The sequence below is a fragment of the Gouania willdenowi genome, chromosome 5, assembly GCF_900634775.1.
Source record: "Gouania willdenowi chromosome 5, fGouWil2.1, whole genome shotgun sequence".
NCBI lineage: Eukaryota > Metazoa > Chordata > Actinopteri > Blenniiformes > Gobiesocidae > Gouania > Gouania willdenowi.
In genome coordinates, this window is record NC_041048.1 from 5,530,229 (window position 1) to 5,547,690 (window position 17,462).

The 17,462-nt window shown below is 36.7% G+C and overlaps 2 protein-coding genes across 3 annotated transcripts in view; both read left to right on the forward strand.

Annotated features, from left to right (window-relative positions):
* The first annotated feature begins 1,949 nt into the window (after positions 1-1,949).
* On the forward strand, positions 1,950-5,620 carry rpl22 (ribosomal protein L22). The gene is made up of 4 exons (XM_028446016.1): positions 1,950-2,043; positions 3,854-3,964; positions 4,145-4,269; positions 5,430-5,620. The coding sequence occupies exons 1-4, from the start codon at positions 2,032-2,034 to the stop codon at positions 5,572-5,574; spliced, it is 393 nt and encodes a 130-aa protein (XP_028301817.1). The 5' UTR covers positions 1,950-2,031; the 3' UTR covers positions 5,575-5,620.
* Positions 2,139-17,462, forward strand: part of chd5 (chromodomain helicase DNA binding protein 5) — a 72,965-nt gene continuing 57,641 nt past the window's right edge. Inside the window, exons 1-2 of one of the 2 annotated variants that reach the window (XM_028446013.1) lie at positions 2,139-2,153; positions 8,144-8,325. In XM_028446013.1, the coding sequence (XP_028301814.1) occupies positions 8,259-8,325 (67 nt within the window). In that variant the 5' untranslated portion in view covers positions 2,139-2,153; positions 8,144-8,258. Of the gene's footprint in view, positions 2,154-7,868; positions 8,326-17,462 lie in introns of those variants that run through there. The other variant, XM_028446015.1, reaches the window with a different exon arrangement.

Here is a 17,462-nt window from a genome sequence, read left to right on the forward strand (position 1 = left end):
CAATGCAGAAACTCTTCAATAGTCGGCCGATGGGGTCTGTTGGCCGGGCAGCTGACAGCACAAACCTCACACCAGCCGCTCCCCAAGTGCAGCCAAAGTTCAGATGGGACATTTAATATTGCTGCTGCTGCCCCACACAGACAAACACAGTTGTTCTCTGTTTATAGCAGCTCTGGCAGGTAATCCCAGACTCCAACGTAGAGGGAATCATGGGAATAAGAGGTTTGAATTCAAATCTGCAGGATTGGGACTGAATCTCTGAATGAAAATGATCTAAATGTGTTCTGTCTAATGGGTAAAATTGCAAAGTCAATTGGCTGTAATTTAAACCATAGTTTAAAGTGGTGACCCGATACCACTTTATCCTTTTCGACACAATGCTAATATTAAAATGTCCAAGCTACTGAACATCGCCAGTGTGTAAATTGGTTCAGAGATTGTTTAGGTCTGAGGGCATTTTTGACACTCAAACATGGTCCATTCCTACAGTTAAGCATGGTGGTAAGAGCATCATGCTATGATGTCCTTATCGTTACACAAAGCAAAGAAAAGTTTATAAAGAGTGTTTGGTGTTTTTCATTCCTTCAAAGAAGGGAGTGAAAGACAATAAGATGGGTTTTTTAGAGTGATTTGTACAAAAAAAAAGTTCAAATCCAGTATTGCAGCTGCCAAACAATTCCAGAATGGACTAACTTTATTTTTCTAACATGTAATATAATAACAGCAGACACTATACTATGTAAATCAAGTCAACGGGGTATCTACGCAAAGGAGTGAGTAGAAGTAAAAACTTTATTTGATAGGGACAGTGCACATTAATGAACATCTCTTTTAGCAACACTCGATAAATATGCCGAAAAAATGCTAATTTGCATCCACATTCGTGACTCGGCAGGTGTTGTAAAAAACAAAGATAGTAATAAAAACAACAGAATGAATCACAAAGAAAACACATTACAGAACAGTACACAAAGAAGATAAAAGTCATTGGAACAAGAGATGACAAAGATGTATAACAGTACTCAAATAATAGGTAGATAGCAGCTCTAGCAGGTAATCCCAGACTCCAACACAGAGGGAATGATGAGAATAAGAGGTGTGGATTTATATCTGCAGCCTTAGTGCTGAATCTCTGAATGAAATGATCTAAATTGTTCTGTCTAATGGGGAAATTGCAAATTAAATTGGTCTGAACTTAAACCATAGATTATAGTGGTGACCCGATACGACTTTTTCATTTTCGACACAAAACCGATATCACAGCCTAGAGTCAATACCAATATCAATCCATAATGACATCATCACAAATCATGCATACTTTTATGGCTTATTTTGTAGTGTGGAATGAAAAAGCTTGATCAAGAAATATTACTCAAATAGAGAACAATAGGATAGTCAGCAGTAGTAAGTATGAGAAAAATATGTTACGGTTTCATTCATTCTGACAATTTTTTTCAGGAAATTTATTTTGATCTGCTGACATGTTTCGACTGTCAACTGCCAGTCTTCTTCAGAGGCGTCTGCTGGTCGCTTTGGTGTGTCCTTGACCTCCGCATAGTAATTCCAGCAAGTTCATTTTGTATTCTTTTTGAATAATATGGTAAGTTTTCATTTAACTTTTTTCAGGGAATTTACTATAATCTTCAGTATGACAAAAAAAGAGACCAATTTATTATAAACCAATGGGTTACATACGTTTGAACCTTAAACGTAAGAACATTCTACAATTAAATGACATTAGAATAAATTATAAAACCCTGAAAAATAACCTTTAATAAATTAGACGTGATCAACGTGGTAGCTTTCTGTTTTAACAAATAACAAATTATCAGCAGCTATACGTCATTTATGTATATTAAATATGTGCGTTGTATACGTTATAATCACAGTTTAGTTTATTTATTCGGGTCAATAAGATATAAGTAATTGTATATAATCGATCCCAGAGAGAGATCGACGCGATCGATTGTGCATTTCTGTTAAAGTTCCTGCGCAGCCCTCGCTCCTCCTTTTCTGCTGCATGTGTCAGCCATGGCCCCGATTGTGAGTAGAAAAACGATGGAAAACACGGCACATATCACGTAGTTGTCGGATAGAAGTACATATATCGTTTGTTTTCAGCAATATGTTAGTAGCACGGGGAGTTTTGGGTTGTTTGAGCGGTTTTCTTCGCCTTTGTTTACGGTGTTTGCTTGCCCCACGTTGGGCTAGCTTTAGATGCTAACGTTAGCCGGCAGCGGTAGCTACTGCTAGATTACGATGTTGTAATATACGACTATAACATTTCAGCAAAGGTTTATGATAAAGGACGGCCGTTCTTAGTTCAAAACATAAATAATTAGAGCGTTTGTCAAACATGTTTAAAGGGTAAAACATGGCGGCTTAAATTAGACACGTCTACATACGAATGTAGCATTATGTTATAAACCGTAAAGGGAATAAATAAATGTAAATTAAAGGTGATCATGCTCCCACTGAAAAGTTTGCGTTCCCAATGCAGTCCTGAATGTTTTTGGACCCTAAATTATTAGTATTTAATTTCCTGGTAAATGAGATTACCATCATCAGGATCTGCATGTTAAATGGATGACTGTACATTAAGAGGCTGAAACTAAGCATAACTAGTGGTGGTTGTGGATGTACGACATGTCATGTAGTCCGAACCATGACACTATTGCGTCATTTTGCTTTTTTTCCCCCCAATTTGTTTTTGTTGTTCAGAAAGATGACACAAAAGCTGCAAAATTTTGCCAATTAAAAACGTATTTAACCCTTTGATGACCATCAACACTGTTTTTATTATTATATACATATTAGGGGTGTGACGGTACTCAAAGTTAACAGTTTGGTGTGTACCTTGGTACAAAAGTCACGGTTAGTTTTTTGTTTTTTTTCCTGGTAAAGTAATGAACAAAAAAATATTAAATATCTTGTGCTTTATTGGTAACTTTATTCAAATGTAACACCAGAGCAGTTTGTTTTTTGTTCCACATTGTTGGAATGAAAAAAATACATCCATATTTAGAAATATGTGAAATTAAAATTGTTTTGAATTAAAAATAGAAGTATAAACAATGCTCTAATACCATTTTTGCTCAAATAAAATAAAGTGTTGTGAACAAAATATGCTTCCTGATCTAAAAAGAGACAATCCGAGTCTTAAGTGCAGCAATTAACAGAACAGTTCTCCCTTTCATTTCACTCATCATCAACTTTAATATTTTTTGCTAGAAAAAATCAGTTCATCCACACTTTTAGCTTTTAGGTATGATCTGCTATCAGAAATACTGTCAACGGCTCGTCTAGAAATAGAAATAAAAAAATACAAAGTGTCTATAGTTCCGGATCTGAGACAAATCTGATTTTGTTTTGGCACTTCCTGCATGCATGCGCAGTTCCATCACTGCTGGACTTTTTCTCCTGATGTGGGTCCAAATCCTGCTCCTGACATTTTTTATTTTCTTTATTTTGTTCATTTTACCATATTTAACATGGCAAATTCCACTTTTAAAAATACATATACAAAAAAAGAAACATTTTAGGGTATTTCCTGGGTTAGGGCTAAAATAAAACTCACCAAACTATAGCTAGAAGGACAGTGGTCTGGGAGCGAGGCATGCGCACAGGAAGTGCAGAAATAATAGTTAGAATTGTCTGAGGTCCGGTCCGGACCAATAGCAACAGCCTTAAAAAATATATACTGTATATATCATCAATAGTAAGTGCTCATATTGTAGTAGATAATTTGGGTTTACTAAGGAAATACTTGCCAAAAAAACCTTGAACCTTTGACTTGATGTACAGTATGCTTCAGCATGTGTGGTTGCTTACAAGGTTTTGATTTTCGTTGCAGAAAAAGATGGTGTATAAGAAGCAGGGTGGGAAGAGGAAGAAGCAGCTCCTGAAGTTTACCCTGGACTGCACTCACCCTGTGGAGGATGGCATTATGGATGCTGCCAACTTTGTAAGTGGATTTCACATCATTAACTGTATTTCCTAAGTGCTGTAGTCAGATTATTTGTGCTATGTAGACATTGTCAGACAAGCAGACCAGGCTATTGTTTAGGGTTATTTAGTGATGTTTTCCTATGCGGCTCAGATCTATACAGTTGACTGAGTTTGTGACCATTATTGCTACGTACAGGAGCAGTTTCTACAGGAACGCATCAAGGTGAACGGGAAAGCTGGAAACCTCGGTGGAGGCGTGGTGGCCATCGAGAGGAGCAAGAGCAAAATCGCAGTGAACTCTGAAGTCCCATTCTCAAAGAGGTACGGGTTGAATTAAAACTATTACTCATCATACAGCTGCTAAACCTGTTTGGAATTATATCTGATATGAACATGTGTCTCTGTGTGTGTTCTCACTGAAAAGCCGAATGGAAATCATGTGAACACATTTTCCTTCACTTTTATTAGGACATGCACCTCAATGGGCGTACACTTAGTAGAACATCATACATACTTTAAGGCTCAGATTTTCTATTTAAAAACGTCCATAATTCCATTACAGAGTTAACTTATTTCTGTTTTAGTTTACACATTTCTGTATCATTGGCTTTCCTTAAGCAGTTTTCATTAGACTATAAAACTTCCTGAATTTGTGCCAAACATGCTGAGTCAGGTTAATAGACTTAACTATCATCATTATTTTGTTAATACTCAGCAGAAATGCACACAATGAGATCACTTGAAAAAGCAGAAAAGGTTTTGAAGAAAAAATAATTGATACTTAGCGGGAGCATATCGATAATCGATCATGCGGAAAAATATCGCGATATATCGCCGTTTCGAGACATTATCACACTCCTACCCAATACAACATTTAAATTTCTGATATGATACCGATATTGCAGCGTTGCGTATCGGCCAATACGAATATTGATCCGATATCAGCATGAATCATACATATTTATTTTTTTCAATATGTACAGTATTCTACAATTGAATAACATAAATAAAAAAATTATTTTGGTAAACCAATGCCATTCTGATGGGGAAAAAGACAAGGCGTTGAAAATTAAAATGCACAATATTTCTTCCCCCAGGAAAATATCTCTGACCTATTTGTTGATAACGGCTTCCCCCTCAAAACCACTGATATTAGCAACAGCAATTTTATATCAAAGATAACAAATAAGTAGACAGAAATTCTAGTTGGAGTGGCTGTAGTAAAAATGGTAGTTTTTGTTTTGAAAAGTAGTGTCCGAAGTTTTAGCTCAAATTAATTTCCATTAGTTTCCATCTCAGTCACCACTAGAGGGTGACTACAGCCAGTGGCTAAAAATGTGACTGCATTAGTGTCATCAGTGGATTGTTATTAATATTAGTAAGGCTCATGACATGGCAGCGTTCCTGCCATGTCAAATAATGTCTGATAATTTTGTAAGTTCACAGAGAAATATCTGATAAGTTTTTTTTTTCTCCTGCAGGTACTTAAAGTATCTGACTAAGAAGTATCTGAAAAAGAACAACCTCAGGGATTGGTTGAGAGTGGTTGCCAACACGAAGGAGAGCTACGAGCTGCGCTACTTCCAGATTAACCAGGATGAAGAGGAGGAGGAAGACGACGATTAAACCTGTTGCCACTTTCAATAAAACACCAAGACTATTGAAAGAAAAATGTGTTTTTTTTTATTTTTAGATCATTGTTTCTTGTGCTCACCTTGTATATTTGCATTAAGGCCAAATTTGTGGAAGCATTAGGTTAATTTGTCACAGAAAGGAACATTGTCAACTAATATTTTCTGTTTAAATACGGACATAACACAGGAACTCGTGAGTTTCCTGACTAGAGAATTAAATCAGTAAATTGGGCAATTCTACACCATACCTGTTAAATGTTTTCCCATTCTTTGTTTTTTAAACCAAATGAACTGATTGGTTAAACACAGTAATTAGTGATTTTTTTCACATTAAGTTCTTTAAACAAAAGCCAACCATTAGGGATCACAAAACAAACAAATGTGGCCAAACATCCATTATCAAATCAGCATTGGGCATTTACACAGTTAAAACCACATAGATTAATAATTAATCGGAAAAACTTCTGTCGGTTGTAATTTGCATGTCAAAATGATGCATTACTGTACAGCATTGTTATAATACATTTATATGACAAAATTGCTTGAATAATTCCCTTCCAGTCCTCTCATCTACTAGTCTAGTGGTTCTCAAACATTTCCTGTTGCACCATCTTAGAACGATGAACAATTTATAGGTGCTCTAATATGGTCAAAAATGTAATTATTAAATATAGAAATAGTAAAAGCCTCAAACATTAAAACTGATCTCCATGGGGAAAAAAAAGTGAAAATCACTTTTAGTACGTAAACGTAGAGCTGCCACAGGGAAGTATATTTCAGTTCAATGTATTATACTAGCAACATAATCAAATTGTACAAATGTGATATATTGTATGAAAAATACAATTATATTCTACAAATGTGATGTAATGCACCAACAATATAATTATATTGTACAGATGTGATACAGTATGCATAAAATCACCTTGTACAAACGTGATATATTGTGCAAAGAATATAATCATTGTACAAACGTGATATATTGTGCGAACAATATAATTATACTGTATAAGTGTGATATATTGTACAAACAATAAAATCACAGGTACAAATTTGATATACTGTATGGTGCGAAGAAAATCATTATACAAACAATATAATTAAGATTGTACAAATGTGATATATTGTACAAACAACATTATTGTACAAACGTGGTATATTGTGTGAACAATATAATTATACTGTATAAGTGTGATATATTGTACAAACAATAAAATATTGGACAAACTTGATACTGATATCTGATATATTGCACGAACAATAAAATCACAGGTACAAATGTGATGTATTGTGCGAAGAAAATAATCATTGTACAAACAATATAATTAAGATTGTACAAATTTGATATATTGTACAAACAACATACTTGTACAAACATGATATATTGTGTGAACAATTTAATTATCCTGTATAAGTGTGATATATTGTACAAACAATAAAATATTGGACAAACTTGATACTGATATCTGATATATTGTACGAACAATAAAATCACAGGTAAAAATGTGATATACTGTGGTGTGCGAAGAAAATTATCATTGTACAAACAACATAATTGTACAAACGTGATATTATATTGTACAAAAAACACCATTAGATTGTACAAATGTGATATATTGTGCAAAGAATGCAATAATATTGTAAAAACAATATAGTGCCAAAAAGGGCAAGGCCAATTATGCCCAAAGACATTTTGCCTCTGTTATGACGTCACTCTCCTCACCACCAGGGGGCGCCCCCAACACTTTAAAAACCACTTCTAGTCTAAATGTGGCCCTAAAAATTCTAACTTTGACCCACTGTTCGCTCGGTAAAGGGTGGACTTTACATCAATATTAGGACAGAAAATAGTTTTAATGCTATGCGTGTGTGTTCAGTGGAGAACTGACTTAGTGTTTTGATTAAACGAGCCAAATCTGAAGCGCGTGCTCTCGCTGTTGAGCTCACCGCAGGGCATGCTGGGATACAGCTGTGGTTACCTTGGCAACAGTTGCACCGCTGGCCGACAGGACTCTGCTCTCTGCTCTATTTTCGAGGTCTTTCCCCCAAATACTTTGCTATTCAGAGGAGTTTCAATACTAGACGTAAACAAACATGGCGTTGTAACTTCGCCTCGATGTCATTAGTGTTAATATTCCTTTGTTTCAGGACTGTTTTGAGGGTAAAAAGTAGAAGTTTCCAGAGAGACACGGACACGGGACGGCCGTGTCTGTCCGTCCGTCCGTCGGTGCTCAGTGTGCGGCTTGTTGCTCGTTTAACCCCCTCTAACTAACTTACTAACTCACTACTACTAGTTAAATTGGTGATTGTGAGTAATGACTAATAACTAGTTCAGGGTGAAATTATGGGATGCATCGTCATGGCAACAGACCAGACGTCACAATCTGGGCATGTGTTGTTCCATTTTTGTCTTTCTTATTTTTCAGTCTGCAAGACCTGGATAGAGATAAGTGGGATTTTAATAATTATTATATTTAATTTTATGCATTTATTTATTTTATTAATTTGGTATTTCATCACCAAAAAATTAAAAATTAAAAAAGAATCACCAATGCGAGGAGTTTTTTTTTTTTTTTTTTTTTTTTTCCCTGAAGAAAGAGAGAGGGTTGCGGCGTGTGTAGGGTTAACTTTCAGTATTCACAGTCTAAAAGGGGCTTTGGGGGCTATGAGATAAAGATGCCGGGGTCGCTGAGTAATGAAGACGATGGACAGGACGACATGGATTTTGAAGACGACATGCCAGGTGAGGGGATGACAGAGGCGGGAGGCGGGGTGTCCTTCAGGATCATTTCTGGCTCTGCTACGCCTTTGAATGCGGGGGAAAAAGGGCTTGTCCTGCGTTTTTAGAGAAAAGGAAAGAGGGCTGGGCTGCATCAGGCTACAGTCATGCCATTGTGTGTTTTCTGTGCAGTTTAGTGTGTGTTTTTTTAACGTGCTGCTGTCAGGCGGGATGTAGGAGGATTTTTTTTTGTGTGTGTTTTTTTTTTTTTTTTTTTTTTTTTTTTTGGTGGGGGGGGGGCATGTTGCAAACCATGCTGCTGCTGCTGCTGCTGCTGCATGCTCCTCTGTAGACTTGTTTATTCTCTTTCAGCCTATCAATCACTTTACCCTAGTTGGTGCATTTATCACCATAGATAGTGGTGCATTTCACATTCCTCTCATTTAAAGGAGGAGAACATACACAGCCACGTGGTTAACAGTTATGACCATATCCCCCTGACACTTGGATTTTCTTTCCTTCTTCAGTCCCTGCCTGCAGAGGTGTGACAGCCACGTGCAGGCTTCACTTACCAGTGTTTATACTGAGTTATCACTGTTGATGACTAAAACACAGGTTCTCAACCTTGGGGTCAGGACCTTGTTTGGGGTCGCCAGATGCTTTTAAGAAACTAAGAATGTTTATCTAACAATTTGAGCCCATTTTTTAATGCTCATTTTTACCATTTTTCTGCAACGACACCAAACTTGCCATAATTTAACCTATTTTCGTCACCATTTTTGCTCCATTACTCCCATTCCTGCCACTTTTCCATCAAATTTCAATGCATTTTCTGCACATTTTTTCCACTTTTAAGACATTTTTTTAGGCAACTAAAAACTAGGGCTGTGCGATGTGGACCAAAACTCATATCTCATGTTTTCTCAAATTGGCGATAAACGATATGAATCAATAATTAGAATTCAAATAATAGTAGTAATAATAATAATAATGAATCAATTTTATATAGCGCTTTTTTGGGGACTCAAAGCCGCTTTACAGAATACAGAAAAATAAAGAAATAACAATAAAAGTAAAAGGTTAATGTAAAACAAGTTTGATAAGGTGGGTTTTGAGGAGTGTTTTAAATTTCTGTAAAGAGTCTGGGTTCGTGATGGGTTGTGGGAGTGAGTTCCAGAGGGCGGGGTCGGTGGCAGCAAAGACTCGGTCCCCCAAAGTCTTACAGAAAGACAATTCAGGATGAAATTTGCTGATGCAAAATGTCACAAGGGCACATTTATTGACAAACAGTTGCACAAAACGTGCCACTTTTGGCTTTTTCTCTCATAAAGGACAGCATGTGTCACACAGAAATCCATCCAACTGTGGTTTTAATGCTGTTCTCAAAAGTAGGGGAATCCTAAAACAAGTGTTTTCAAACAATATAAGCTGTAAAAAAACATAGGCGAAATTGCCAAAATAGAAAACTCAGGATATCTTGAATCTCAATATATCACCCAGCCCTATTTGAAATCCTTTCCACCACTTTTCCCACCTAATGTTGCATATGTTGACCCATTATTATCACTTTTAACCTCTCTTCACCAAATTTCATCCTTGTTTTTGTCAACTTAACCACGTTCACAATTTGTCATGCCCATTATTGGCTAGTTTAAGGAGAACATACACAGCCACATGGTTAACAGTTATGACCATATCCCCCTGACACTTGGATTTTCTCTCCTTCTTCAGTCCATGCCTGCAGAGGTGTGACAGCCACATGTAAACACTGTTAACTGAAGCCTACACGTGGCTGTCACTGGTGATGACAGTAGGACACCCCATCCTCTAAAACAGGGGTTCTCAACCTTGGGGTCAGGACCTTATTTGGGGTCACCCAAGATGCCTTCAAGAAACTATTTTTGCTTTTTATTTTACCATTTTTTTGCAAGTACACCAAACTTGCCATATTTTAACTTATTTTTTATCACTTTTTTTCCACTTTCCAGACATTTTTGGCACTTATAAACCCTTTCTACCACTTTTCCCACCTAATGTCACCCATTATTGTCACTTTTGACCTCTTTTGACCATATTTCATGCACATGCACACATTCACGATTTGTCATGCCCATTTTTAAATTACATTACCCCCCCCCCCCCCCCCCCCCCCCCACACCCACTCCCTCATTTCTGCCACTTTTAAGCCAATATTGACACTTTGAACCCTTTTTACCACTTTTTCGATGAGTTTTTGGCCACTCTATTTTAACTTTACCTACATTTAACTAACTTTTAACCCATCTTATTTCTGATTAAAACAAGGACTTACATATTTAAATGACTATATACTATGGAGTAAATAATAATAAACTTCCTGGATAACAGTGGATATTATTCACATAAATAAATAGATAAATAAACATGGTTATCACAGATTCATAGAAAACCCCTTCCCTTTATTCCCCCTTATATATTGTTCATGTCTGTGTTCAACCACCCTCAGGGTCTCTGTACCCTTTATTTTGGGGGTCGCGGCCTAAAAAGGTTGAGAACCACTCCTTTAAAAGGCCTGCCATTGGTCACTGTGTAACTGATGTATTCACTTTTTGCTGTGTGGAGATTCTGTGGCTCTGTGCTGTGCTTTCTGCATTATAAACTGCTGCTTTATAATTTTCAGTAACGATTACAAATCACACACTGGGACAAGTGCGCTAGTTCAATATTTACACTTACATTTTGAGTGTTTATGTACAGTATAGATTCTGAGTATATCAATGTTATTATTTCATTTATCTGATGATATTTAAATCCTTTTCCTTGATGCGAATCCCACAATAATGGCCAATTTAGACAGGATCCAGAACTGACCATTATAATTTGGAACAGCCAAACTTGCTCCAATATGTGCACTTGGCCATAAAAAGTTTACTTACCCCAGTTTTTCTCCCTTATTCAACGTTTTCAATATACAGCATTAGCTAGTTTTGTTTCCATCATCTGTTCATGATTGATTGTAATATATTTTAAAATGTTTGTGAAATCATTCATTTATTCATCTTCAGCACCAGCTTTAGTCCGTCACGGGAATTCCTCATTATTGGCAGTTAATCAACCACTTACTTTCATTTCTGAAATGACATTACCTGGGGGAGGAAATCTATTGAAATCCCATGCCATATATTATCTACCCATTCACATAAAGACTCTTTAGGCTTACAGCTTTACTTTAATTGCCTTTAGAATTTTTATTCTGTCCTAAAATGTGTTGGAACAGGTGTTACACCATTAAAATGTCAAAGTGAAGCTTGTGTCTAATGTGCACGAGTTTTAAAAAGGAATTGAACTGGTCATTGAACAGGGTTGTTGGCACAAAAACATGTACACCTTTATCTTATTATACTAAACAGTACGAAGAATAACATCCTCTGTGTGGTGTGATTGAGCTGTTTGTGTTGTTGCACTTTTGTATTTAAACACTGTAATCCCCTTTAATGCTTACATCACTTCCTGATAAAACATGTATTCCCCAATTCAACTTATATTGTGGTTTAATCAACAGTAATGATTGTTGCTGTTTTAATTTCCTTATTTTCCTTATCCAAAAACAGAAGTTGAATCATACACTTCTAGAAACATTATATACTGTATATTAGGGGTGGCAACCTCTGGGTACCTCACGATACGATACGCGATACAACGCTCACAATAACGATTATCTCACGATATGACGATACTGCGATTATCGATATACTGGTCAGAAATCAATCTACGAAAATCTATTACATAACAAGAAAAAAATAGTAAAAAAAAATACAATATTTATTTTATATCTCTGAAAGACAGTAAATTGAAAAAGTGTCCTATGAACAGTGACACTATTTTAGTGCAACATTTCTGTAAATAAGTGTCAACATACCAATGTAAACGAATAAGTATCTCCAATAGTGCTTTCTGTAAACAAAAAAATAGGGTCTTTTTTTACCAGTGACACCATGATAGTGCAATATTCCAGTAAACAATGTATTGGTTCCTTCAACAAACAGTGACAACATTTCTGTGAAGACGTACCTGCACATTTTAGTGAAAAAGTGATAAATCGATACATAGCGCGAGCATATCGATAATCGATCGTGTGAAAAAATATTGCGATATATTGCTGTATAGAGATATTGTCACACTCCTGCTGTATATACAGTATATATCTGTAGTGTATACAGTATGTCTTTTTGCCCAAAACAAAAGATTTTTTCATAATCTGATTATTATGGTGGCTCATGCAAATATATTTAAATTGTGTGTGTTATTGGTTTTTGAATTCTTTTTTTTTACTGTTTCTTGTTACCTCCGCAAAGGAGAAAATATTTTAACTGGTGTTTATTTATTAGTTTTTTTTGTCTTTTAGCAGGATTACATCAAAAGTGCGTTATTGATTTTGACAAAATTTTAACCAAAGATAGACCTACGCCAGTGAACCCCGACCTTTTTTGGATCGTGACCCCATTTTGATATCACAAATTTCTGGCGACCCCAAAGACATTCTTTTTTTTTCGAGAATGTATGGATTTGTAACAAAAAAAAACACAGCAATAATTATTTTTTATAAACTACCAGAAATTTCAGGTGACACCACTTAAATTTCAGGCGCCCCCACATGGGGCCCCCAGGTTCAGTGATACAGATAACTGCCAATATCGGGCAAAGAGGAGATGTGGCTCCTGGTGGAGGTTTGAGCTCTCTGAGTGTTTTTGTCCAATAATATAAACTACTGTGAGCTGTTTTTATTGTTTGACTTCCTCAGTTTGCATCACCGAACCAGAGAATTCAGGTTTTCTGTGCTGTACAATTAAAACTAAACACAATCTAAGTAAGTCCCACAGGGGGGACGTTAGACCGTGAAATGCTGTTCTGTCTCAGCCCTTTGTTGCTGTAGCACTTGTCTTAAGTCGCTTTGTTTCGCTGTGGGTGCTTACAACGTCTCAGATTGTTCCACTGTGATTTCTGCTTTAATTGCTTTGTGCCTCACAAAAAATTGACGGATTTTCATCGGCTTTTGTGCACCTACGATGTTGTCCAATGTCCCCAGTCGGAAGGCTTTCTATTTTTGGATCTCTTGCCGTGAAAGTTGACACACATTTGCCTCCTTCTTCTAACTCAAGCTGTTTTTTGTTTAATTATTTTTCATCTTCTGATGATAAGAGCATTCCTGTACCTTGCTTTTGTATTGAAACCATAATCACACAGTGATGCTTTATAAATGAAATCACTCAGATTAATATTAGAATTATTAGTCATGACTATCTTTTGTCTAGCTCCTGAACTATAGCTACAAAATCGATGAGGAAAGGAAAACCTTTAGCTGCGTCTTTCCAGCTTTGAGTGTTTGCAGTATTAAGTGGGCATCTCCACTCACCGACACACAACAGCCAGAGAACTAATGAGCTTTCCAGTAAACCTCAGCTTTCTCACTTGGGAGTTTCTTACATATCTGCTCTCTAATAGTCAGTCTGCTGTCCAAGCCTTCACAGGAAGGTCAAGTCTTTGTATTTGCTAGTGAGGCACGATAATATAGGCACGTTATCGGTATCAACCGATATTGGCTTTAAATTTAAGTATCGGACATCAGCCATTCCGCAGATATATTTAACCGATTTAACAACAAGCTTTTCTTCCTCAGTCAACCCATAGACATCATATATGAAGACGCCTCATCACCCGTGAAGAGGCGGGACTAAACAACGCCATCTTGTGTGTGGGAAGCGCTTGTAAAATCAACGTAGGATTGAGGTAGAGGATGGATACCCGACCAAAGCCTGATGGGACATAACAGTACCCAACAAACGGGTCAGGTTCGGACAGATATTTAGAACTGCTGGTCGGGTTCCGGTCGGGTTTGTTTACATAGTGTTCTTGTTCACAGTGTTCTTGCCAACATTTGCGTTTCCAGCAGGAACAACGAGCAGAGAAGGACAGCCTTGAAGCCATCCACCGTTGATGCAATCCTTTTCCTGCACAAGAACATGGTTTATCCTTATCTTCGATACGTGGATCATGTAAATAGATCCACTGGGTCTCTTGCGCACACTGCCCTCCTATTTGTGTTTGGCGTGCGCAAATTGCGCCGTGCGCTGATCCGTTCTGTTGGCTTTAACAATTCCTTGTTAATAAAAGCTGGCTTACCACAAAAATAAATGTAAATATTTAGGGATGTAACGATTAATCGCAAGGCAGTTAAAAATCGATTAATAGGTATCACGGTTGATATTGATTTTCTGAAAATTGAATCGCAGTACTTTTTTTAATCCACAAGTGTAGGCGGCGGGCGGAGTCTGCCAATACTTTCTTTCTGGCCGCCTTCTACTCTTAAATATGTTAATAAATGATTCATTACCCCTTTAGCACCGAAAGAATATCTGTAATATTACTTGAATATCTGTAAAAGTCACGTTTTTCTATTAGCTCTGTCTGCTAGCATAGCTTCTCTTCTTCACTGCAAGATATCTGCATGCCAACCGACCACTGTGTTACCAGCGCCCTCTGCTGGTCCAAACAAATATGACGTAAATCAGTGCAATCACGTTTTTTTTTTTTTTTTTTAAAGTCCAATTGTTAAGGCACAAAATACATTTTCAGTTGCACTTTTAAAAGAAAAAGAACTATTATGCAGTTTTGCATTGTTTATTATAGAACCAGAATTTAAATTAATAGGCTTCATTTTCATTTGTATTATTCCTTTATTTATTTCTTTCAAGATTTATTTTTAGTTAAATTGCATTGTTTTGAATAGTTTATCAAGGAATTCTTTTGACAATGAAAAATAAAAGGAAAATAATACAGTATTTTCTAGTTTTTTTCCCAAAAAAAAAAAATTGTCTACAGTCCCATTTTGTAAAATAAATCATGAGAATCGTATCGTGAACCCAGTATCGTGAATCGAATCGTATCGGGAGTTGAGTGAATCGTTACATCCCTATAAATATGTCATTTGTATGAGGAAAATGTGAGATTTTAACTGTTGGGTTTGGGTCGGCCTTGGATTTAAAATATCTTTTTCGAAATAAAATACCTCAGATTATATTTCAAGTAACTACATCACCATCCTCTCATACTGTAACTGCACTGTAAACTGCAGGAACTTTGATTGAGGTCATGCTTTACTGGTGCAGTTTTATCTTTTCTCTGTTGGCTGTTGCTAAAAAATGTGGCTATGACAACCTTCTTGTACTCCTTCGTTTGGAACACTGACCTGTTTATCTGTTTATTGTTGCATTTATAACACTTACCTTTAACTGCGTTCTCGCGTGATTATATAAATATTGTGAGAACTGCTCTGTGGCGCACTCAAAACGCAACCGGCGGGGGTTACCAGACGGCGGACAGCAGGGCAAAACCGGATCGGTTCCGTGGCACCGTGGAGACGTATCCAGTGGAATATCATGATTAAATATGACAAAAGTTGAAGTATTTTTCTTATTTTGCACAAGGAGTGATGACTGATTTTACATTGTTTTCAGCTTTGTCTTATGTCTGCATTTGCCAGCGGGTCAACAAGATTAAGAGTTTGCAGAATCTTTCTGAATATTAATTCCACTACAGAAACTAGACAATGTTTGCGATTAGATGTGTGAGAGGGTAATTACTGGTATCCATTATCAGCCAAATGAGCTGTAAAATATCAGCATATCAGCCAAAAATCTAACATTGTGCATCCGATTTTCCATCAGCTCACCTTTCGTACAGGATTTCTTGCCAACTTCCGCTTTTATCACTCTGATAATCAGAGGCCTGATGCTAGAATATCAAGTGTCCCATGACCAAGCAAACCCCCCCCTTACCTCGCACTCTCTGACCCAAACATCGACCGTGACAGATTTCTGACATTTAATCTCAGCGAGGTTCAAATTGGATGGCATTCCAGGAGTAATATATAGGAATTTATCTGACTTTTTTACTCATTTGTAAAGAGAGGAGATTTTCCATTTTTTTTTACACAGTTTATCTTCATCAGGATCATGGAGCACTGGAATATATTTCACACAACAGGGTAAAAGCCTGGACGGTACACCCATTAACAGGCTAACAAGCTCATAAACAGACTGTATATGATACTTATACTGGTCATATAAAGAGATTCTTTCACACATTTGATCATTGAAAACATACATAACAAATCCTATGACACATAGCATGGAAGGCAACACATTTGATAAGTGTCAGAATAAAAAAAAATATAATATTTCATCCTGTAATATACAGATTGATGCTTAGACATACTGTATGTCATCAACCCAATACATCAGAGTCACAGCTGCGCACTGTTTAGAGGGGAGTAAATGTCCCTTAGGAGAGCTCTTCTTCTCTGCTTCATTGTCTACTACCAAACTACAGATTTTTTTTGGGTTTCAACTGTTTTTAACAAAGCTTTAATTTTTCCTGATTATTTAGAGCAACCAAAAGCAGCACAAGTTGTAATTTTGATCAAAAAAGCAGAAAATGCTTCACTCCAATAGAAAACAATAGTATGTTTACAGGCAGTGGGGCCATGTGACATCATCAGTCACGTGATTTCAAGATGGCGGAACACAGGCTGTAAAGTAGTCCAATTTTTAAAAAGCAATTAAATGAATGTCCTAAGTCCTACATGAATGTGGGACAAAAAAAATTGTAAACATTAAACTTACGCAATATGTTCATGTGCCTTAATTTTCATGAAGGCAATAATATTTAAGTAATTCATTTTTCAGATGAATACGCAGTCTTAAATTAAATTGTTTAAACTAACACAACACAACGCTGTCAGGTGTGATGGATATATTTGACTGAAAGCAGAGCACGGGACAGACACTCTAGTATTATTATTCGTCATATCTGAAGGTTGTTCAGCCTGTCATTCATTGTATTCTCACAGAAAAAGAAAAGAGAGTGATAGACTGGGAGTTTCTGAGCCATGTCATCATTGCAGCATCTGAGAAAAAAATGTTAAAGCGTTCCCTGGTGTCATCACGACTTGTCTGACAGCCGGCTAACATGAATCTGAGCCATAAATGAGCCCCTTGTTGTAGATGCTGAATAGACTTTAATTTGAGCTAAAGGGACATCAACAAAAGGCTGGAATCTGTGCGACTGTAGAGGGAAAAACTCTGTCATCAAGCTAGGTCAATCAATACATTTTACATTCAGTT

Bases quoted from the DNA above. Each gene is read 5' to 3' on its own strand.
- rpl22 (XM_028446016.1), top strand. The intron at 3,965-4,144 runs GTAAGTGGATTT...TGCTACGTACAG, and splicing joins TTATGGATGCTGCCAACTTT to GAGCAGTTTCTACAGGAACG. The intron at 4,270-5,429 runs GTACGGGTTGAA...TTTCTCCTGCAG, and splicing joins GAAGTCCCATTCTCAAAGAG to GTACTTAAAGTATCTGACTA.